The sequence below is a fragment of the Stegostoma tigrinum genome, chromosome 27 (genome assembly GCF_030684315.1).
Source record: "Stegostoma tigrinum isolate sSteTig4 chromosome 27, sSteTig4.hap1, whole genome shotgun sequence".
Taxonomy (NCBI): Eukaryota; Metazoa; Chordata; class Chondrichthyes; order Orectolobiformes; family Stegostomatidae; genus Stegostoma; species Stegostoma tigrinum.
In genome coordinates, this window is record NC_081380.1 from 9,202,173 (window position 1) to 9,226,589 (window position 24,417).

The window sequence follows — 24,417 nt, forward strand, 5'->3', positions numbered from 1 at the left end:
GTCCTCTGATGCTGCCTGGCCTGCTGTGCTCACCCAGCTCCACGCCTTGTTACCTCCCCTTTAGGTTCGAATGGGTATGGGAGAGGGGGCAGTGAAATTAAGGCGACATGTGGACAGTTCTCAGTGAACAGGCCGAGGGCAGGTAAAGGCCAGAGGGAGGTGTCCAGGTGGGCTGGGTGGTTTAGCTGTTTTCCAGCATTCCCAGTGGAATGTTTATTGTTCAATGTGCGCAGAAAATCATTCAGGAGGATACCAAGTCTGGCAATATCACAAATCCCTTTTCAATGACACGGATCTTTTAAAATCACAACCTTGCTTCCTTTAGAAAAGCTTAACTTGCTACATTGGACATAGCCCTGTGTTATTTAATAACAGCACACCTGAATTCTGCGACAGCAATGTCTAGTTCCCTTTCACAGCCAGAGACCAGACTGAACCTGAAGTCAGCAGCTGCAAGTTGGTGGGATGGTAAATCATTGTAGTAATATTCCCAAGAAAAGAATTCCTGAAACTACTAAAGTGCACTGGGACAGGGGTAGTAGAGTTAATTTGACGTAGATTATTAGGTACCTAAAGTTGCTCTGGTTTTGAGGTGGTGTGTGACATTTTGTTTTGGTTAATTGCGACTAAACCACACCTTTTAGGGAAGACACAAGTCTTTCTGAGCAGGTTCGACTCGTTTGACCACAATCAGCAGGGGAACTGGCGCGTCAAAAGAGCCTGGTTGAACCGCACCGGGCCAGAGGGGATTAGATCGAGCAGAAGTTGGAACAGGGCAAGAATTTCAGACCAAGGGTACAGTGAGGGAGTGAGTTTACCAGATCCTGGAGATGAACCGTTTGCTATGTGTTGTGTTGCTGTGCGCTTTGTGCGGTAGAAGTGCAGGTAAAAAAAATTATCTAACTATCTCACAAAGTCTGGATAACGAGCAATTCTCTGAAGTAGACCCGGGGCTCAGTCTGCCTGGCATTGGAAAAGACCCTGCTTCTGCAGTCTGCATCCTCCTCCTGTGAAATCTCGGATCCTTTCTTTTTGTAGAAAGGGTCTACCGCTGTCTATATTTTTCAAAAAGTGGCGCTGTTGGGTCCTTGTAGTTTCTTGGCAAGTTCTCTTCTAAGGGTATTTTTTTCGCGTTAATTTCAAAGCTCGGTTGAGTGCAAGTGTGGAAAATTCAGTTCCAATTGGCGGAGGAGGTATTTGTGAACCTTCCTTGCTGTACGTGTCGTATTTCAAGTCTTTTTGCTCCTGGTTTGTGCTGGACTTTAATCGTGTTGCTGCTTCGGGTGGATTTGAATTTACATGTGAGCTGAAGGGCAGTGTGGATTGAAACGTGCTGCAGTTGAGCCAGTGCACTGTCCTTCTGAGCTATACCTGAGATAACAGGCTGTAGAACTGGATGAACACAGCGGGCCAAGCAGCATCAGAGATCCTCTCTGATGGAGGGTCTAGGCCCGAAACGTCAGCTTTTGTGCTCCTGAGATGCGACTTGGCCTGCTGTGTTCATCCAGCTCCACACTTTATTATCTCAGCATCAGAGGTGTGCCTGCTTGCTGAGCAAGCAAGCCAGAGTCCGGTGTTCCCCCTGTGAGTGTGTGTCTGGGCAGAGATCCTGAACAGCGAATGGCTCCTGATGGGATAATGCATTGTTATAATTAGATTCCAGTTTGTAAGTGGCAGAGGGCATTACTTCTCGTTAAGGAGCCCAGTTTCTGTCTGGAACCGGGATGCAAAGGTCATCCCCGGAGTGTGAACCCTGCGAGCGGGAGACTAGAATTCCCTTCTGAGGGAATTTTTAATTTCAGTTCAACTGGATGTTGTTTAACAGAAGAGATGTCCTTTTTGGGGGTACTTAGTCCTTCCCTGGTTTGGTCCACATTTCCAAACCCACAGCCAAGTGCTGGTCTCGAACTGTGGCCAAGTAAGCCCCACTCGACTGCATCAAAGAACATGTCTCACCTTCAGCTTTTCCATAGCACTCCATGATGCCCATTATTACTGTATCTTTGCCACAACAACCACCTGAATCCGAATAAGATTTTTAAATTGAACTGAGAGCTGGACGGATTTATACCATTCAATGCAGTGCTGCAGTATTTAGCCCTGGTACTAGGAGCTGCTGCTTTTTATTTCAAAAATATGATTTATCTTTGAGGAGCTCTGTCACTGGGTTCAACCCTGGGGTCCTCCATGTTTCCTTTTGTTATGTAAATTTCACCAATTTCCCCAGCCTGCTAGATAAAATGGTGTATGGTTTTGCATAACAGTTGGGCAATTGTGCATTTATGATAAATTTAACATAAAATTGTTGCTCAGTGGGATTAGCAAGTTTTAAGATGTGTGGATATCTAGCTAAAATGAGTAAACATTGGGACAGGATTGATTTAAAACAAGTAAAAATAGTCTGATAAATCAACAAGTATGAAAAATGGTCTCGCGTTCAAATTCACTAACCATCGTGGGAAAATCTTTTGCAGAGATCCAGTCCCAAATACAATCTGGATCACCCAGTAATCCATAAATCCAGGCTAATGCCTCAGAATTGTGGTTTCAAATCTCGCCTTGCACTTAAAATCAATTAATGATTCTGGGATTGAAAACTAGTCTCAACCATTATGGACATGAAACTATTGACAATTGTCTGAAGAACTGATCAGGTTCGCTAACGCCTTTCAGGGAAGGGAACTCAGCCATCCTTACTCAGCCAGGTCTACACAGCAATGTGGTTGACTTTTTTAACTGCCTCTGAAATAGCTGAGGAAAAATGTGAGTGCGAGTCCAAAAAAGAAAGCTGCCTCCTTTTTCTGGTGGAAACCAGGAGTTCCCTGGTTTGGATTCCCCTCTCCTGAAGATTGGAGTCTGATTTGTTTTGTGAGCACTTCATTGCAAAGTGTTAACGCTGTCTCTTGTTTAGCTGCACTGTCCCTGATAGATTGCCTGTGGAGTCACTGATCTGTTTCTTGTTCTATGTACTTTGGCATTGTAATATTAGGCTGAAACATCTGATTTCCTCTGGGTTGAAGGGAGGAAAAATGGTTTGGATTAAAAATGTGAGGATCAAAATTCCCACCTGGATCTGCACTGACCGCCTGGCCTCAGTGACTGACTCAGCACATCAGGATGACATCTGTTTGGAACTGTTTTGCTGTAGATTTCTGGATCAGATTTTGTGTATCCCTTAAAATTATTGCAGACCCCAAAGGGCATTGGGCCCTATGCTGGAAGAAGTGATAGCCACTTGTGGATGCTTTCCTGAAACCAGGGAAAGATATAAACCCAGGTTAAAATGCTACAATGTCCTCTTTAGGGCCCATTAGCTGGTTTCTCTAGGGGTATTCGTGTAGATTTTCTTTTGTACAGAGATTGCAATCATGGAATGTCACTGCATAAAAGGCCCTTCAGCCTTCTGAGTCAGTACTGGCTCTTTAAAGAAGCTGATGTCATCTGTCACTCCTCAAGCTTTCCAATAGCTGCTGTTTTTCCCCTCAATTCTGACTTTTAAAAATTTTTCCCTTCTTTCAAAAGTTATTGAATTTGCTTCCATTGCCCTTCCTTACAGACCTCACCTCGCCTCCTTTGTCAAGTATATTCAGTCAGTATCCATTTGTTTCCAATCTGTCTGACATGGGAATAATTTTTCATTATTTATTCATAAGCTTGAACTTCTGTTAACCCTTCCAACACACCATCTATGCTGTAAGGAGAGCAATCACACACATTCTCATCTTCCACACAACTAAACTCTTCTCACTCAAGAATCAGTCTGGTCTCAAATCTCCTGCAAAGTTACTTGGTATGAGTACTTGAGATTTGGAAATATGGTGTGAAAGATGAATGAAAATTGAACAATTATCGGGCATTTCCGTGTGTGTGTGTGTGTGGCTGAGTGACATCGACAATGTGGATTCAATTCTCACACCAACTGAGGTTATAGGGAAGGGGCACCTTCTCAACCTCTTCCCCCACCCCCCAGCTTGAGGTGTGGTGACCCTCTGGTAAAACTACCATCAGTCACCTCTTCCTCCATAATGAGTAACACTGTGATGACTTTTATATTGTGTTTGACATTAGTAGTATGTAGACATTTTGGAAGCTATTACTTTTAACTGAAGTTTTGATTGGTTTAACTATTTTATTGTAGTGTGATTGAGACTTGGATTTGCATTTGTATAAACAATGTTCTAAGTTTGGGAACTTCCTCCGAGCCGTTCCTGTACTACCGTAACTTCTTTTTGAGTTGACTGACACAAAGCTGGTTTGCACACACCACAGGCTTTCCCTACGCTTTTGTTGAAGTTAAATGAGGAAAGTAGGAGAAACTTAAGGAAAATTTTTGGCTTAACTTTTTTAAAGATATTCTCCAATAATTTGTGTTGCTGGTTAGACCAGCATTTACTGCCAATCCCTAACTGCCCCGGTGGAGGTGGTGGTGTTTGACTCATGTCTGGTTGGCAGCTGAATTCAGAAGGAATAACTGCTGGTTATCTCAGCAAAATTCTTCCCAACAGAAGAAGAATTCTGTCAAGAATGGAGTTTCTTTTTTAAGTATAATGGTGAATTACATCAAAGATCGTGGAAAATGGACAATGGCGTATAGGCACAACTAGGTGCCAGACAAATTTGAGGAAGTCCTCTTTCTCTCTGAGATAGTGCCCAGGGAAAGGGGTTTTGAGTTCATGGACTAATCTCGAGGTTTAAGTATGTCTTTCCTCCGAGAGTGATTGAAACTTGGAGTGGGATAGCAGAAGCTTGGAATTAAATGCCGAGGTGTATTATCCCACAAATAAGTGAACTCAGTGAGCTGAATGGTCATCAATTTTATGGTTAGGACTTTTTTGCACTTGGATCTTGGTAGAGAGCTTTCAAAAAAGAAACAAAATTGATGAGCCAAAGTGAGCAGATACTTGTAATGGGTTACGAAGCTGGAGCAAGCTGGCAGTGTGAGAGAATCACCAGTTCCCACAATTATCTCCAGCATTAATCATTACTTTTAATGTCTGGTAATACAGTAACAACTACAGATTAAGAATGTGATTGAAATTTTCACATTTAACTTTATTGCAATATTAATTAGTCAGGCCATTCCCTTTTGTACTTTCTTTCCTAAAAATAAATTGCTCCTTCTTGGTGCTGTGGGTATACCTAGACTACACAGCTCATCGTCTCCTTCTCAAATGGAATTAGCAAGGAACAATAAAAATGTTGGCTTTGCCAATGATGCCTGCAGCCCATCACTGAATAGAAATAATTTTATCATTAACTTCGGAGCCCGAGAGCCTTGTATTGCTCCATAGTCTATGGTGAGGCTTCAAGACAAAAATCACATCTCTCCCCTAACTGTCTCACAATATTGTTGAAGTTAAGCGTTAAACAAGCCTATCATGTGGAATCCAAATGCTCTACACCAGTCCATCAGGTCAAAGGGGAGGGAAAGACCTATTTAGCTCAACACTAAAACTCCGAGCAAAATGTTCTCTTCTTTGCTTTGAGTGAGGCACTGCCACTCCTGTGGTTTTTCCCACACAATTACATCAATTCTCAGTTCATTGCATATTCACCTATAGGTACAATGGTGAATGAATGATCATTAGGGCTATGTGAGAATGTAAAGTTGAGGTTAAAATCTGAACGATCAATACCTTGTTAAAGCGTGGAATAGGTTCAAAGCGTTGAGAGGCCAACTCTAACTCTTCATTTGTGAAATGCCATGTCTTATGGGCAGGAGGTTCTAAGGTCTGCTGGGGGATTTAAAGGTACTTAGCTCTCTGTGCCAACCAGGAATGTCAGAGACCAGGCAGCAAGCTTTCACTCCACCTTCTTCAGAGGGTCTCCTGTCCAGAGGAAGAGGGGAAGTTCTTTTCCCTGTGGGTGCTAACAAGCAGCTGCCCCTGGTTTTTTTGACAAAGCCTGGACAGAGCTTTCTGTGGAGGTTGGCACCTGTAGGTGACTCAGGAAAAGCTGTCTCCACTGTACCAAGATGGTGAATGATATGCCATGCTCTGCCAGGCAATGCCACCCTGCCTGCTGTCTGATGTTTCACTCCTCTGAGTGAGTTAATACTGACGGCAGAGAGGAGGTTGGGTGCCACACTAACTCCATCAGATGTCCCACCTGCAATTGATGCCTATCTCTTCATTGTAGCTGTTACCTTTAGTAGCACAGCGCCTCTCTCGCGTCCACCATGGTTCGCACACAAACATTGAAAGGAACTACAACCCAACAGCTCGCTGACCTTCTTTCCCCTGTATCCAGAAATGCCTATACGCACACCTGTGTCTTTTTTTTTCCCATCACCAAATTATGGTCACCGGTTAACCATCGCCAGTCCATCACCAGTGCTGTCCACTTGATTAATTTTACATGCAAAGTTCATTTAGGGCAATGCAGATTCTGAAGGGGGAGAGGGCTAAATGGAAGTGAAGTTGGAAGGATGTTGACATTGTTGCTTCTTCCTTAAGACTATCAGCCACGGGGTGGAATTAGGCCATTTCGCTCATCGAGTCTGCTCCACCATGCGATCATGACTGATATGTTTCTCAACCCCATTCTGCCTTCTCCCCACAGCCCTTGATCCCTTTGCTTTTCAAGAGCATAACTGTCTCTGTCTTAAATACGCTCAATCACTTGGTCTCCAGTCCTCTGCAGCAATGAGTTCCGCAGATTCCTCGGCTGAAGAAGTTCTTCCTTATCTTAGTTCTAAAGGGTTGTCCCTTCACTCTAAGGCTGTACTAGTCTCTCCTACAAGTGGAAATATCTTCTCTGTGTTAACTTGATCCAGACCCCTCAGTATTCTGTAAGTTTCCACAAGCTCCCCTTCCCCCGCCCCCCCCATCCTTCAAAATTCCATTAAGTACAGACCCAGAGTCCTCAACCATTCCTCATATGACAAGCCCTTCATCCCTGGGATCATCTGTGTAAGTCTCCTCTGACCCCCCTTCAACTCCATCAACTGTCCCAGTACTGCTGGAAATATTCCAAATGCCACCTGATCAGAGCCTTACTCAGCCTTAACATTACATCTCTTCTCTTGAATTTTAACCCTTTTGAAATGAATGCTAACATTACATCTGCCTTCCTAACTTCCAACCGGACCTGCTTGTTAACCTTGAGAATTCTCAATGGTGCTTCAGGTCCCTGAAGCCTTTTCCCACTTTGAAAATAGCCTGTGCCGCTATTCTTCTTATTCAAGTACCAAACCTTGCCCTTTTCCGCACTGTATTCTGCCAATTCTTTGCCCAATCTCCTGGCCTGTTCAAGTCCTTCTGCAACCTCCCTGTTTCTTTCACCTATTTTTGTGTCATCTCCAAATGTAGCAACAATGTCCTCAGTTCCTGCATCCAGATCGTTGATGTATTAAGTGAATAGCTGTCGTTCCAGCATGGACCCCTGTAGAACTCCACCAGGCACCAGCTGCCACCCTGAATAAACCCCCTTTATCCTCACTCTCTGCCTTCTGCCAGTCAGCCAATCGTCTATCCTGTATGCCTTTGTCTTACCCCTAACACAATGGACTCTTTCCTCCTGTGTATGCCACCGTGTCAAATGCCTTCTGGAAATACAAACAGATCACATCTACTGTCTCTGAGATAATGGGAACTGCAGATGCTGGAGAATCCAAGACAACAAAATGTGAGGCTGGATGAACACAGCAGGCCAAGCAGCATTCCAGGAGCACAAAAGCTGACGTTTCGGGCCTAGACCCTTCATCAGAGAGGGGGATGGGGTGAGGGTTCTGGAATAAATAGGGAGAGAGGGGGAGGCGGACCGAAGATGGAGAGAAAAGAAGATAGGTGGAGAGAGTATAGGTGGGGAGGTAGGGAGGGGATAGGTCAGTCCAGGGAAGACGGACAGGTCAAGGAGGTGGGATGAGGTTAGTAGGTAGATGGGGGTGCGGCTTGGGGTGGGAGGAAGGGATGGGTGAGAGGAAGGACAGGTTAGGGAGGCGGAGACAGGTTGGACTGGTTTTGGGATGCAGTGGGTGGAGTGGAAGAGCTGGGCTGGTTGTGTGGTGCAGTGGGGGGAGGGGACGAACTGGGCTGGTTTAGGGATGCAGTTGGGGAAGGGGAGATTTTGAAACTGGTGAAGTCCACATCGATACCATTGGCTGCAGGGTTCCCAGGCGGAATATGAGTTGCTGTTCCTGCAACCTTCGGGTGGCATCATTGTGGCAGTGCAGGAGGCCCATAATGGACATGTCATCTAAAGAATGGGAGGGGGAGTGGAAATGGTTTGTGACTGGGAGGTGCAGTAGTTTGTTGCGAACTGAGCGGAGGTGTTCTGCAAAGCGGTCTCCAAGCCTCCGCTTGGTTTCCCCAATGTAGAGGAAGCCACACCGGGTACAGTGGATGCAGTATACCACATTGGCAGATGTGCAGGTGAACCTCTGCTTAATGTGGAATGTCATCTTGGGGCCTGGGATAGGGGTGAGGGGGGAGGTGTGGGGGCAAGTGTAGCATTTCCTACGGTTGCAGGGGAAGGTGCCGGGTGTGGTGGGGTTGGAGGGCAGTGTGGAGCGAACAAGGGAGTCACGGAGAGAGTGGTCTCTCCGGAAAGCAGACAGGGGTGGGGATGGAAAAATGTCTTGGGTGGTGGGGTCGGATTGTAGATGGCGGAAGTGTCGGAGGATGATGCGTTGTATCCGGAGGTTGGTGGGACGGTGTGTGAGAACGAGGGGGATCCTCTTTGGGCGGTTGTGGTGGGGGCGGGGTGTGAGGGACGTGTTGCGGGAAATACGGGAGACGCGGTCGAGGGCGTTCTCGATCACTGTGGGGGGAAAGTTGTGGTCCTTGAAGAATTTGGACATCTGGGATGTGCGGGAGTGGAATGTCTTGTCGTGGGAGCAGATGCGGCGGAGGCGGAGGAATTGGGAATAGGGGATGGAATTTTTGCAGGAGGGTGGGTGGGAGGAGGTGTATTCTAGGTAGCTGTGGGAGTCGGTGGGCTTGAAATGGACATCAGTTACAAGCTGGTTGCCTGAGATGGAGACTGAGCTGTCCAGGAAGGTGAGGGATGTGCTGGAGATGGCCCAGGTGAACTGAAGGTTGGGCTGCAAGGTGTTGGTGAAGTGGATGAACTGTTCGAGCTCCTCTGGGGAGCAAGAGGCGGCGCCGATACAGTCATCAATGTACCGGAGGAAGAGGTGGGGTTTGGGGCCTGTGTAGGTGCGGAAGAGGGACTGTTCTCTCTACTGATCTACTGTCTCTCCTTTGTTTAACTTGCTCATTATCCCCTTGAACAATTCAAACAGATTTGTCAGGTATAACCTCCCGCTGAGAAAGCTGTGCACTTCCAAGTACTCTGCAGTCTCATCCTTAATAATAGTCTGTCGAATCTTACCAGCCACCAGGGCTCACTGACCTGCAGTTTCCTGTCTTTTGCCTCCCTCACTTCTCAAACACAGGTGTCACATTAGGAATTTTCCAGTTTGCTGGGACCCTCACTCACTCCAGTAATTCATGCAAGATCACCAATGCCTCACAATCTCCTCCGCTATCTCCATCAGAGCCCTGGGGTGTGGTCTGGGTGATTTCTCCACCTTCAGACCTTTTAGCTTCCCCAGCACTTTCTCCATCACGATGGCTGTTTACAATCACCTCTGCCCGACTGGCCTGAAGGTCTGGTTTGCTGCTGGTGTCTTCCACTGCGAAAAGAAGCCATTCAGTTTCTCTGCCATTTTTGTGTTCCTGATTACTGCTTTTCCAACCTCATTTTCCACTGGCCCAGCAACCACTCTCGCCCCACTCTTACCATTTTTAGAAATGTAAAAGGAAAAACTGTTGCAATCTCCTTGCATTACTAGCTCACTTACTGTTATCGCTAACTTGGAGAATGTAAACACCCAATTGGTTTTCACTAAAAGCCTGTGTTGCCAATGAATTTTTTTTTTGTAAACTCTCTAATGAGGGGAAAGGGAGTGCTGTAGACTGGGCTATGTCAAAGACTGCCCATTGAGGCTGGGTTTTGCAGTGACTATAGGTTCCAGGACAACCAAGAGGCTGGATCTCGGAGATTCCTGGCTTACTAAGGGCGTCCATGGAAGGAGCATGACATCTTCGTTCATGTAACTGCAGGATGGGGAGGGGTGCAGATGAAGTAACTGCCTTCTATCTGGAGGAGGTGGGAAGGAGTTGATTAGAATAGCCGCACCAGCGTTTTTGGAAGTCCCAATGTGTTTCCAGCAACAATTCAAGGTGTCTTACGTCAGAACTGTCCTGAAGATCAGAATGATTGAAGTTCTGCTCGTGTCCTGGAATTTTAAGACTCTCCCTTTCCGTCAAGCAGGCAGCACTCTGAAAACACCAGAAGTCTACAGCTCCTGAGGTTTTACATACATTTAGTAATTATCAAACAGAAATTAGGCTACAATATCGTAATCTCATTACCTGTGAGTATAGGTCCTGTCGGCCAGTATAGAATGACTCCTACTAGACATAGCTGCGGCTTATATCCAATAAACTCCTGTCCCATTGCACTGCCAGCATAAGTATTCATTTTAACAAATAATTGACAATCTATTTGTCTTTCAGTTTTCAGCAGGTCGCCTTGCAGAATGTGATTCCGTAAACAGTGGTAAAAATTCTGGAATCCTTTTTTAAAACAATTAAGTTGTAGCAATTTTATTTGTCTAGTGGTTACAGCTATAAGCCTTCTGTTTAGGATTGATTGTTTTGAACTGCAGGATTTTTGGAGTAATGTCAACTCTGCACAAATGGGAATGTGCTGAGACTGAATGGGAAAGGGATGATACAGGCTCCATTACAGAAACGTTATAGTCCAGTCAGTGTATCTTTAGTCTTTGACATGAAGTGTCTGTGTAACTTCTTTGCTCAAACACTTGTGCCCTGACAATAGACTGTCGACTTCTTTGCTCAATCTTTCATTTTATACCTCAATATTGGGTCAAAAGAGAAATATATTTAATTTAGAAGCAATCACTTCTGCCCCTTTCTTTTTCTTCCACACATCTGGCTTGGTTTGTAGGAAAGTATGACTGCGAAACCTTATATTTGGGTAGTTTGTGCTTCATTGTGGAGGAATGGATTTGTCACTTGAGTACGGGAACACCGACCTGACTCTCATTTTGCAATTTGCACTTGGGATCCTCTGCTCTGTCCTGACGTGAGTCAACTTTGACCCATGCTCTCTCCTTGGTTGCGGAGTGCTTTCCCTTATCTATCATTCCCTCCAGGCTCTACTCTCTCCTGCCCTCTGCTACGTTATGGCCTCTTGGCTTAGCTTTGTGATTTAGTAGCGAGCTTTATAAATTTCAGATTCATTTTAATTTAGTTTAAATCCCACTAATTGCCATGATGGGATTCAAGCCCATGTTTCCACAGCTCTGGCCCTTAAGATTACTAGTCCAATGATAATATCACTGTATCTCCTAAATGTTCCAAGTGGGAATTGATATGTTGAGGAGAACATGGAATCCCAATCGAGTGGTACTTGCAAGGCTGAGGAGGAGCATGGGTTCAGTTGGTTGGATGAAATGCCCTGGCCTGCTCTCACTGGGATACAGATTATTTCTCCCATTCCCATATATTAAGGAGAGAGCCCTCAACTCCTAGTGTTGAGGTCCAGGGTAGATCATCCATGATTCTGTGGAATAATGAGGCAGGCCTGAGGGGCTGAATGGCCTACTGTTCCAGTTTCTTGTGTCCTTGCAAAAGTGGAAAGGGGAGCAAGTAAGAGACTGACAGATATAGTTTTTTTTTGGACAAGGTGTGAAAAGTATAGATACAGAGCACACAAAAAAAACAAAGAACTGTAGATGCTCTACATTTGAAACAAACTCACTTTGCTGGAGAAATTCAGTAGATCTGGTGTCTGTGGGGAGAGAAGCAGTTAGCGTAGGTACAGAGCAAGACAGACAGCAGTAAAGATACACTTCTGAAGGAAGTCATATTGGACTCAATGTTAACTCTGTTTTTGTCTCTCTGCAGATGCCGCCAGACCTACTGAGTTTCTCCAGCAATTTGTTTTGATACAGGCAAAGAGATGTCAGAGTGCAGCAGGAATACAGTGGCAGGGACACAAATGTCAATTTTAGATATTTCCCACAACTCGTGACACAGGAAGCCAATGTAACGGCAGAAGGAAATCCTCTGTTTTGAGAATTTGACATTGGTTGCTGTTTTGTCAAATGTTGTGTGGTTTTGCCCATTAAAGTGAGCCAGTAATTGCTCATCATGTCAACTTGAGCAGTCAATGACTTCTTCTCCCCTGAAATTTAAACTTTGCAAATCAAAATTAGCCCATTTCCAAGAGATATGCAAATTGCTAAAGATGTGAGAACCAGTCAATACTGAGTTCAGCTCCTGGAGTTGGAATTTGAGTTAGAATTCTCTTCCTGGTATAAACATTTCAACTGGCATTGTGTTTTAACAGAATGGTCGGGTGACATTGGCATCCTTGTTTCATCTGTGTCATTGATATTGCTTCAATATCTACAGACATTAGAGGGAGGAGAAGAGAAGCTGAAAAGTCAGGAAATCTAATATATCTTATTTTCACAGGCCACACGGCACCAGGCTACAGTCCAACAGGTTTATTTGGAATCACAAGCCTTCGGAGCCCTGCCGTTCGTCACCTAGCACAGGAACGAGGCTTTGAAAGCTTGTGATTTCAAATAAACCTGTTGGATTATAACCAGGTGTCATGTGACTTCTGACTTTTTGCCCAGCCCTGTTCGACACCAGCACCTCCACATCACGTCTTAGTTTAACCATAAGGTGCTTATATTTGGTAAAAGTGACTGCCAAAATCGGCTTAGTTACGTAAACTACACAAAAGTGTCTTGACCCCATCATGTTGATGGCAGTGTAAGGGAAGCATTGACCAGAGAATGAAATACTTCTCCACCATGTGTCGGTAGAATTTTGTCACCAGGAACTTCACTTTTGGGTGGAGTAAATTACAACACTCTTTACGGAATCAGTTTGACAGAAATTGCTCATGATTCATTTTGGGTTTTCTCCTTTTTTGTCTTTGCAGCTATAACACAAATTTCTTATGTCCCTGAAATTGTGCCAGATACTGTACTAGGCCGAATCACACAAACAACAGTTGCACTTGAACAGCCGCTCTGCGTGTTTAACAGTTCAGGAACAGGCTGTGTGAACTGTGACGTTTGGCTGCTCGTGGCTAACTCGACAGGTGAGCATCTTTTGTTCTGTCTATAGTGACCATTCAGGCCTTTTTCCATCTCCTGTCAGGTTAAGGTGGCTAGTGAGACCATTGTGTTGGATCTGGAATTCGCATACTTTATGGCTGATGAAAATTAAATCAGGGGTGATATGATGGCTCAGCGGTTAGCACTGCTGTCTTACAGCACCAGGAACCCATCCTCAGGCAACTGTGTACATTTCACATCAACTTGCTTGTGGGTTTCCTCCCTCGGTGCAAATATGTGCATGTTAGGTGGATGTGCCATTCTAAATTACCCTGTAGTGTTAGGGGACGTACAGGTTAGCTGGATTAACCACAGGAATTGTGGGGTTATGGGGATCGGGTGTGGCCCTACGTCTGGATGGGATGTTGTTTTAGAGGGTTAATGTGGACTCACTGGGCTGAATGACCTGTTTTCACACTGTAGGGATTCTATGATTTGAAATACAAACTTGATTAAATAATGACCGTGTAGTTGTCATAAGATGGTCAGACAAGGTTTACTTGAGTGATTAGTTGAAACTTCTTTTGTCAGGCTTAGTGCATTGCCTGGCCAACTGTTGGAGGGTGGGAAGAGGGGCGTTTTGTGTTCTAGGTGGAGAAGGGGCTAGCAACATCAGTGATGCCCCTGTTATTGGAAAATCAGACTTGAATCAATACGTAGACCTACTGTTAACCCTGCACTGTTTTAAACAGCCAGATCTATCTCTTTCTTTCTTCTTTTCTCTTCATAGACTTAAGTGACTGCCCCTGAATATTGTTCACCTCAGCTGTTTCACATTGTAAGCGTGCCTTGCGAAAGAGGTTTCTCCTGAATGTTTTCCTCAGAATATCAGGAAGGGTCACCAGGCCCAAAATGTTCACTCTTATTTTTTAAGAAAGAAAGAGATGCTGTCAGACCTGCTGAGCTTTTCCAGCAACTTCCATCTTTGTTTCTGATTTTACAGCAGCCACAGTTCTTTTGTTTTTTTTATAAAATTGCATGTCTGTTCAACATTGACATTGCAAAACATCTGACATTGTCTGTCATTCATCACACTTACAATTACAGTCAATGTTTACATGTCTACAGTGCATACCAGGGGATTAGATCCAGTTCCCAGTCTCATTATTATTGGCTGAAAGGCCTTTGACAGGGACCATACCTCACTGCTCCTTAGGGCTGTGGTTGCCACAAGCTCTAGAATATCCACCAGTGCTGGAAAATAGAGAACAAATATTGGCCAAATCTTCAGAGAATTGGGGGAAAAAATGGAAAGGCATCTTGTCTAACCTATCACGCCTCTTCCAGGACACCCCTCAACCTTCTCTCTTTCTTTTTCCTTTGAAAGACAAGAACATGATCTTGTTCAACCATTACTGAGAGCAGCACAGTGCCTCAGTGGTTAGCACTGCTGCCTCATAGCGCCAGGGATGCAGGTTTGATTTCAGCCTCAAGATGTTTGTGTGGAGTTTGCACGTTCTCCCCGTGTCTGCGTGAGTTTCCTCCAGGTGCTCCGGTTTCCTCCCACAGTCCAAAGATGTGCGGGTTAGGTGGATTGGCCACACTAAATTGCAAATAGTGTCCAGGGATTCACAGGCTAGGTGGAACAGCGATAGGGTAGAGGGGTAGGTCTGAGTGGGATGCTGTTTGGAGGGTTGATGTGGACTCAATGGGCCAAAGGGCCTGATTCCTCACTGCAGGGGTTCTATGATTCTCTTCTATGATAGCCTGATCTCTCAGTTCTGGTATCAACAGTGTAGATGTTTTAAACACTTCTGCTGGAATTGATGGTTTTTATTTGATTTTTCTGGGATTATCCTTTCAAATCTCTTTAGCATTTTCTCCAATGTCATAACATCTGTTTTGTGATTTTATGTGGATCGGAGCTGTCACATATAGTATAATTAGGTCTAACTTAGTGGCCTGCTTTTTAATTCTGCTACTCTTACAAATTTGGTCTTGGCCTGCATCACAGACTGATTTACAATTTTATTCTTTTCAAATTCAGGAGTTACAACATTTAATAATATCAAAGCTGGATTTGTGGATCCTTCACTTTTTATGTACCAAGGTGCTTTCACTGGATCAAATGGTTTTTACTTCACTGTTAAAACAAAAAGGAATGTTTACTCCTGTCCACCAACTGCTATTCCTGGCCAGATCTTAACTTTGCGAGTTGGGTCAGAAGTGCCCTGTACAACACCCAATTGCAATGCACCATTACCTTCTGGTGGAAAATTCCGGTAAGCCAAGTCAGGAATCACTCTTTTTTTAATGGCCAGGTAGTGAATGCCAAGCTGTAAGTTAGTGAAGTCGCCGTAGAAACACATGTAAGCAGTATTTTGTTTGTTCTTTCATGGGATGTAGTGTTGCCGGCTGAGCAAGCATTTATTGACCATCTCCAAGTGAATGTGGAAAGAAAGATTTCTCTCTTATTTATGGAGTTTCATGACTGAGGGTATTGTGAAATGCTTTGCAGCCAACGCAGTGCTTATAAAACATGAATTTTCCAAGCTGTTGGTAATGGGCTATGAGGTGGGAAAGCTGATAAAATGGCATGGGAAGACAGTGGGAGGATTCTTGGGTACTCCTGCCATGCTGTCTTGTGCTATATGTTTGACATGTAATGAATCTTCTAAATATTAACTAACTAAAACTGTGTAATGAATAGCATTCAGTATTAGCAGAAACTGATTTTTGTGCAATGCCAACTTTGAACAGTCATGTAATGCAGTTTAGTAAATTCTGTGAATGAAGTCTGTTTGGAAAGAGAAATGCGAGCTTTCTCACTGCAGTGAAATTTGATTCCATGCATCAAAACATAATGACCCTCTGGTCAACTAGTTTAGTAACATTTATCATCAGATAGTAGACTATTTTTAAATATTCTGAGATATTGTACGAGGAGGTGGATATGGGTTAAGTTTTTCTAATGAAGCGGAAGAAAGTTGCTACCTTTCAAGGTTAATCTTATTTATTTTTTCGTTTTAGAATGAAGTATGTTTTGATTGATACTGACACAAGTGCAAACAATATTGTTGCAGAAACGCTATTTACCGATGAGATCATGCTGTTAAGTGGTAAGTATTGCTGTTGTTGTAAAAAGCCAAGAACCATTGTCTCTTGTTAACTAGAATGTGTGTACTTGTGGGGTGGTGGGGAGGGTAAAGTCAGTGGAATTGTGCATCTGCAGACACCAAAGTCGTCTCCTCTGGTTACACCATTCCTGAGTGTGCACCACATGAGGTGTGACTCTGTAAGAGCCTCTCTTTTTGAGAAAATTGGATTTCCTGTTATGTTGCAGGATGTTAAGTGAGGAAATTGAGAATTAGAGGTTGCTCATAGGATTGAAGAGTGGGATGAAATCTGATTCCACCAGTAACTAATAATGACAGAACAATATTGAATTGGTAACTATAAGTAACATTGCTAACGCTCTGATCTTCCCTCTTAATCAACAGTAATACTATAACTCTATAGGGCAATTGATAGGAGTAGTGTAACTCCCCAAAATAATGCATTCGCACAGCGAGGTCTATCTCTGAACTAGGGATCTCAGTTAAAATCTGTTCTGACTCCACACAGCAAGAGTGACTATCAGAACTGGTGCCCCACAGTCAGCATTGCAGTGAAGCAGTCTGAGAAGAACATCAAAAATAGGCCCTAGAAAGCCTGGATGCGTTGGTGGTCATCTTTCAAGATTCTGAAATAGTTCCTGTGGATTGGAGGTTTGCTAATGCACCCCAACCTTTATAAATGGAAATGGACAGGAGACAGGGAAATACATTGCTGTTTCCTTTCACTGTCACTGGGTCAAAATCTTGGAAATCACCTGCTAAGTGAATTTTTAAAAAAAAACTAGTCGAGTTGGCAATGTGGTTTATTTGGAATTTCAGAACGCTTTTGATAAGTTCCCACAAGAGATTAGCATGAAAAATGAAGTGCATGGTATTGAGGGATGGTGTACTGAAATTGATAGAGAATTGGTTGGCAGGCAGTGAGCAAAGAGTAGCATTAAATGTGTCTTTCCTCAGTGGCAGGCAGTGATTAGTAGGATACTGCACGGATTGGTACTAGTACCCCAGGTAATCACAGTATAAATTATTTTAGCTAAGGGGATTAAGTATAATATCTCCACTTGACCCAAATTTGGGTGGGAGGGTGAGCTGGGAGGAGAATGCAGTGTGATTTAGACAAAGTGAGTGAGCAGATACATAGCAGATGCAGTGTACTGTGGGTAAATGGAAGGTAATAAAAAAAATTGGATTATTATCTGAATGGTGATACTTTGCACCTTCCCCCTTTCTCAGTGAGACCTGGCTGTCCTGGTATACCAGTCCCTGAAAGTAAACGTGTAGGTATATCGGACCTCCATAGTGAGGATTCAAGTACAGGAGCACGGATTTCTTGCTGCAGTTGTACAGGGCCTTGGTGAGACCACCCCGGGAATATTGTGTGCAGTTTCAGTCTCCCTATCTGAGGAAGGATGTTCTAGTGCTAGAGGGGGTGCAATGAAGGTTTACCAGAGCCTGGACTTAATGAAGAGTTTCCAAAAAATATGATTGAAACTGTAGTGTGGGAGCAGGCCATTCAATCCATTGTGCTGGTGACGCCTCCTCTAACCCCAGTCGTGATCCGGAAATATTTCTCCATGTATTGCTCCTGTTTAAGAGTCATCGTGTTGTTTCCATCTTCAACTCAGTCACTTGTGTTGGATCCCATTTTAAGAGTGGCTAAATGACGCTTAATTTTCTGTGGAAGATACTAAAGGAACAAGTTGGGAACGTTTGAAAATCTGTAACAGAGAAGGGAAAGATCCATTTAGCATCTGGGAAATAGGTGGAGGAAGACTGTTTTCAGTCTCGATCCAGTTTTTTGCTAGGTATTTCCAGATTTCCCTAGTGATTGTTCGAACTGTGGGGAATCCCAGTGGTGCATTTTGAACCAATTTTTTTTGCTCTCTTTCTCTTCAGCTACAGATCCCAATACCATTGACCCCTTTTTGAGTCGCAGTGGGGGGATGGTTGTCATAACAACAATTCTCTCCATTCTGCTCTTCCTGCTGCTGGCAATGTTTGTGGCTATGCTCGCCATGGTTTGGTAAGTGACCGGCTTCTAGAGTTTGACAATCCTAACCATTGCCAGATCAGAACCAGCTAAGAGCTGGATGATAGAAACATATGTGAGAACTTAGGTTTGTATTAGGAATAGGCCATTCGACGACTCAAACCTGCCATCCTGTTCAATATGATCATGGCTGATCATCAAACTCAATACTATAGTCTTGCAACTGGCACTCCTCCCTCATTTCCTTTTGATTTATGAGCTATATCAACCACCCCCTTGGAAATATATTTTAGCCTCAAACCACTTCCTGCGGTCCTGAATTCCGCAGGCTCCCCACTATCTGGGCGAAGAAATTTCTCCTCATCTCAGTCCTAAAACGTCTACACCATATCTTTAAACTATGACCCCTTGGGTCTGGATTCTCCACCATCATCTTTCCTGCATCTAACCTGTCCAGTCTTACATCTCTTGAGGTTTCAATTGAGGTCTCCCATCATTCTTCTCAGTCAATCAGAAAACCTTTGCTCTACTAGAAGCAATAACTTCAACCAATTTTATTCTCTGGTCCCATTCAAAGCCGAGCTGCTCGTTGCACAGAACAGTGGGCTCTTTTTAATATGCAGTAACAATATCAAAACTTGGCCTACACTGACCAGAAAATCTCAACTCCATCTCGCTGCTCTGAGTTCGTGTACCAATGGATTCTGCTGTGAAATTCTTTCTTGCTGCTATGCAAGGAGAAAAAGGAGCATCCAGTATGCTGTTCATGATTGCTGTCTTGGTCAATTTATAACTGTTAAAAAGAGGTCATAGGTAACTGTGGCTATGATGACTCTCAGTAGAACCCATGACTACTCTGAACCCCCATTTGGAGGTGTATGAGTGTAATGGAGATCACCAACACAGAGTTAACAGCTTCAGCAAGTTCGTAGGGAAAAATTAGGAAGAAGATTTAACCATAAGTGTTTTCTGAAATGTCTGACTGGTTGTGTACTGCTATTCATTGATTCGGCTCCCTACAAATCTATTGCAGGCAATGTATCAATATAAACTAACACTCTTCCTTATCTTTCTGTTCCTTGCAGTTGCAAAAAATCTGCCACGTCTGACTTCCCTGAACCTATAACCACGTTTGGCTCCCTCCGAAAATATAACACTCACAGCTTGCAGAAAAGACCGGGTATCATTACCCCAAAGGGCAAGATGTGAAGCAGTGTCTGTGGTTGAACTACAGACTGTGGACAGGAATCTAGCAGCCTCATTCCTCCTTGGTCTCTCCAACTACCCAATTTCACAATTACAGTGGAATACTCATGTAGCTATGGTGTTTGGAATGATGAAGTGTCTTTACGCTGATGATTCAAATGTTGAGGTGTGAACTCCTTAAGGTTAACATTTTTTCCTTTTACATAATGCCAGTGTTCTTTCTGAATAACAGTGCAATACAAAATATTGTTAATATCAGTTTGTTGAAGCTTTTTTTTTCTTGCACTCAACACAATGTTTGCTAAAATGACAAAGCCAAGAGGGACAACCTTTATATTGTCTGGGAAGGCTCTGCTGATCAGTTGGCAAGTGCACTCTGGTAGAAACTTTGACATGGAGAATTACCAGTTAGATGATGACTGACAGTTAACTGCCAAGTTTTATTTAAACTTAAAATTGTGTTGATTCTGACTGCCTTGGGAAATGTACCAATGATTAATTGTTGTCTGTTTTGTCATGATTGCAAGACAAAAAGCTTCAACAAATTATCTTTTTTGTTAGCAGTACTGTACTGTTTTGTACAAAAACAACTATTTACAATATATAGTATTAAAGAAAGTCTTTCTTTACAGTGGAGGAGTAAATGTTTTAGACCTCTTTCAATCCCACTCCCAGCTAGCTGCTGTTTTGGCCCTAGAGAACAGTTTTAATTGTTACCCCAAAAGGAAAAGAAGGTCGTGATTACAGATTCTGGCTCTCATCTTGTTTCATTTAGAATCTAAATCAGTCATTCACAAACCCAATATGTTTGAGTTTGACTCCTTCTCTTTATGTTCTTCCCATAGCATTTTGCACTTTTTCAACCAAGTAAGGGGGAGGGGTGGCTGGACGTTAAAGATATGGCCCAAACTTATCGTTTTCAGCATCTGAGATGCTGCTTTTCCCTGGGAATTAGGCTGGTAACTGGGTTTATACTAATTTCTGAGAAACTGGTTTTTTTGTTTCTTTGGATGCCTGGAGCCCAGGTAAAGGCCCGTTTGTGTCTGCATCACTGTGCCAAGGTGAGAATTTGGCTCAGTTGGTTTTACCTTGACGCCACGTGGACTAAGAACATCTTCTAGCCAGTGGCTAAAGCATATACTCCTCCCATTGTCCCATTTTCTCTCGGTCAGCTTTCCTTATTTTGCGAATTATGCTTTATTTCTTCCATTTGAAATATTTCCCGTACAGCTAATATCTTTTAGCTGTTTGTTTTTTTTAAATGCCATATGCTGCTAGATCAATTAAACATTCCCGATGCAGAGCTTCACAGAACAGGAGTGCGTGTAGGAGTTTGGGATGGGAAACCCAGTTGGTTATGTTTGACATCCAAATCACATTCCAATCATGCGCAGCTCTGCGCTGTGGGAAACTAGTTAGTAGTATTAACCCATTGCTTTAAAGTCAGTTCCAGATGTTGGTGGCCTCTCATTTTCCAACACTTTGAAGCCAAACTGCCAGAGGAAGTGATAGAGGCAGGTACAGTTACAACATGTAAAAGACATTTGGACAGGTACATGAATAGAACAGGTTTATAGGGCTTTGGGCCAAAAGCAGGCTGGTGGGACTAGTTTAACTTGGGGAAACTTGGTCAGCGCGGACTAGTTGGACCAATAGGTCTTTTTCTGTGCTATGTGATTAAATCATAACCTGAAGAACTTGGAATGTAAATGTCTTTGCATCTGAAACTAGATCCGATTGGTTTGAAGCGATTTGCTTTAAGATTTAATGAGTTTGGCAATGAGAAAAAATGAATTGTGAATGTTCTGTGGAAACCAAGAATCAATGCTGACTTCATCCTTCTATTTTAAACATGACAAGTGATCTCAGATTCTTGCTTAATGCTCTCAACTGTGAATACATTTGAATTTCATATGTTTAGGGCATTGGCACCATATTAGCAGATATAAAAATTTTAAGCGAGGCATTGAATGTTGACGACATCAGGAGTTTCTCATTATTGAAATTTTATGGATAAATTCCATTCGAAAAGCCAAAGAGTCCTGTATATAACATTTCCAGCTTTATACCCGTGCTGTGTTTAAGATGTTTGCTGATACTTGACAGTATCAAGGATCTTGGCGTTTCCCCCACATTGTCCCACAAAATTTCACACCCAGACTTTCCCACAGAGTAAATTCAGTCAGTAATGCCTCCCAAAACAGGTAGCAGTTTCCACCCCCACAGCAGGAGACTATGTGAAGGCTGTTGTCACTGTTGTTACTGATGCGACACTCCGAGGTCGAGGAGAAAGCAATCCCCCTAACCTAACTCTTGTTTACAAGTCAACCCAGAATGGCACAAAATACACTAAATAAATCAAAAAAAAGCCTTGTAGTGCATTAAGTTCTCATTCACTTTCCTCCATGGGTTTATCCAACATTTCTTTGCAAAAAGGCTTCCTTTCAGAAGCATTGACAAACTAACAACATCCTGTAGGAAATGAACAAATAAAACCCCGCAAATGTTAGAAAACTGATCTCGTTTGCCTCCTCTTCATGCTGAATTATTACAGATGAGCAGCAATTAAATAGAATGAGAGATGGAGCAAGATTAATGGGATGCACAGAGGAGCCATTTTAGTTCTAGATAGTCCTTTTGACTCCTCTTTACTTTGAATCTCACTGAAGGCAGAATCTGAGAAACTATTTACCAAGTATTTGGTTCTCCTGGAATCAGTTAAAATTAAATGTGTTACAGTGTGCCTCACAATACACCACCAGCAGGATAGACTGAGCTGTTAGTAGAACCACCCTGTTTTGAAATACCTTATCTCTATTATAATATTTTATCTATTACTTTTGTATATTGTTATATTATTGAAAATGTTTTGACCAATCTGAATACGTGGGGAATGTGTAAACTTGTTCTGAATAGAAAATGATTAAGCAAGAAAACGGTTCACTTGTGAATTTATCTTCTAACTATTGTTAAGTAAGTGAGGGTCTAACAGCTGTCCTTTTTGTTTAACCTACTGCCCTCTGAGGAGAGAAGTATCTTTAACTGGACACTCCAGGCTCTAGTTCTTGTCTGGGCCTCAAGGGGCTGGGATATCTGGGGTGGAAAAGGTTGTCAGCTCTCCAGATGGGAAATATTCCTGGAGGTATCAGGAGTTCTTTCCAGTCTCCAAACACCCTGTTCCCATACTCGCGCCATGAGTTACTTGATGTGTGTATTGTTGTGGTTCAAATTGATCATCTAACTGACCCTTGACGCTCAGCAATTTTGGGGTTTGCAATAAAAGTCTTCAATTATATAGCCCCTCTGATTTCATGCCCTGATTGTTCACTGCATTATCCAAGATAAGTAATTAATTACTTAAGACTCTTGCAGGATGATGAAAGGTAGATTTTTCTGAAGTTGCTGCTGTGATTGGGGATTGCTTGTCTGTCATGTTTTTTTTCTAAAAAATTCTGAATTCTTGTCTGTGAACAATCAAATCAGTGGACGCAATGTTGTTCCTTTCTCACAAGACCAGTGTTAAAGGGAAAATTAATGTCTTAAAGGAACATGACAATATGTATTGCAAGTAAAATAATAACTCTTGTGTGGGAGTATTCAACTGGGTAAGTAAAAATCCCTTTTGGTGTGGGAATTCAGAAGCCAAGGATGCAATAAAATTTAATGCTTAGCCACTGAGGAGGAGAAACAGAAAAAACTTTGCGCAATATTTAATAGATGAAGGTATTGTGGGATGTGGAGCTACAATGTAAACGGATATATTCATGATCTAATGAGGAACTTGGGAACAGGTATATGCTGCTTTAAGCCTTAATCCCTGTTCCACCATTTTTACTTAGATTTGTAGGTGCTCTAAATCTTCACTCCATCCTCCAGCCTTGGTTTGTAACCCTAAATGTACATACTTAACAAGAAGTCATCAATCTCTATTTGGGAAACTGAATGACCTTTCAACACTGTTAAGGTGGTGCCTTTTGGTCTGGGTTCTCCCTCAGGAAATAATTCCATTTTTATCTATACGTACCAAATCCTTTATTCATATTAAACAACAATTTTTATTTGTATAGCACTTTAAAGCTACTTAAGTCTCCCAAGGAGAGTTTCAAACTCGACTTTAATTTTGTGCCAGCTCAGGAGATAGTGTTCAAAGATCTCGACCTTCAGGAGCTTATTAAAGGTAACGGAAGGGGAAAGAATTTGGGAGGGATGCACTGAGTATGGGGCTCAGGTAGCTGAAGGAAGACATGCTTGTCTTTGGAAGGAACAATCAAACTCTGCACTCCTATGCAACTAGGAATAGGAGGAGTACCAAGATTAAATGAGTGTTCGAGTGTGGGGACAAGATGAGTTAGGGAGGGGAAGATCATTGAGGGGTTTGAAAACAAAGATGGCTAATTTTAAATTGAAGCCAAATTGCATTAGTAAGCACAGGGATGACAGGAATGGGATATGATATTAAGAATAAGGAGGAGTTTTGGATAAGCTTGCATTGTTTGATTGGTACAAGTTGAGAGAAGGTAAAATGTGGAAAGTATGTCAAAGCAGCGTTAGCATTTTTTAAGTCAAAAATGTGTCTAGATGTGGTTTTGACAGCAGGTGAGCTAAGTAGGCAGGAATTAGGCAGCGTGACAGAGGTGGTAGCATTTGGCTTTAGTGTTGGGACAGGTGTGGGGTATGGATTCACCTAGGGTCAAATATGCCATACTAGAAAGCAAATGATGTTAGTGGCCAGTTTCGAAAATTATGGTGGGGACTGGGAATAAGCCACAGTCTCCCCAGTGTTACACTGGAGGACAGTGAGCACCAGATGTGCGGAACTGTTAGACGAGTATCTCAATTAGGCATGTTAATCTCCTGTATTCAACAAGTTATCAGCCTATTTTTATTATCAAGCCTGTGTTGCACAGATAACATATGATGCCCAGTACTGAATGCAGTGGTTCACTCAGGGTTTAAGGAAAGTTCTGTACAGCTGTAACATATTACATATAGAGGTG

General features: G+C 43.0%; 1 protein-coding gene across 1 annotated transcript; it reads left to right on the forward strand.

Annotated features, from left to right (window-relative positions):
* Positions 1-690: 690 nt before the first annotated feature.
* Positions 691-22,356, forward strand: upk3b (uroplakin 3b). The gene is made up of 6 exons (XM_048556785.2): positions 691-885; positions 12,991-13,152; positions 15,156-15,390; positions 16,139-16,227; positions 18,121-18,247; positions 19,300-22,356. The coding sequence occupies exons 1-6, from the start codon at positions 831-833 to the stop codon at positions 19,421-19,423; spliced, it is 792 nt and encodes a 263-aa protein (XP_048412742.1). The 5' UTR covers positions 691-830; the 3' UTR covers positions 19,424-22,356.
* The last annotated feature ends 2,061 nt before the right edge of the window (positions 22,357-24,417 follow it).

Coding starts and splice junctions, on each gene's coding strand:
- upk3b (XM_048556785.2), top strand. CDS start 831: ATGAACCGTTTGCTATGTGTTGTGTTGCTGTGCGCTTTGTGCGGTAGA. Junction 886..12,990: donor TTTGTGCGGTAGAAGTGCAG/GTAAAAAAAATT, acceptor TTGTCTTTGCAG/CTATAACACAAATTTCTTAT. Junction 15,391..16,138: donor CCTTCTGGTGGAAAATTCCG/GTAAGCCAAGTC, acceptor TTTTCGTTTTAG/AATGAAGTATGTTTTGATTG.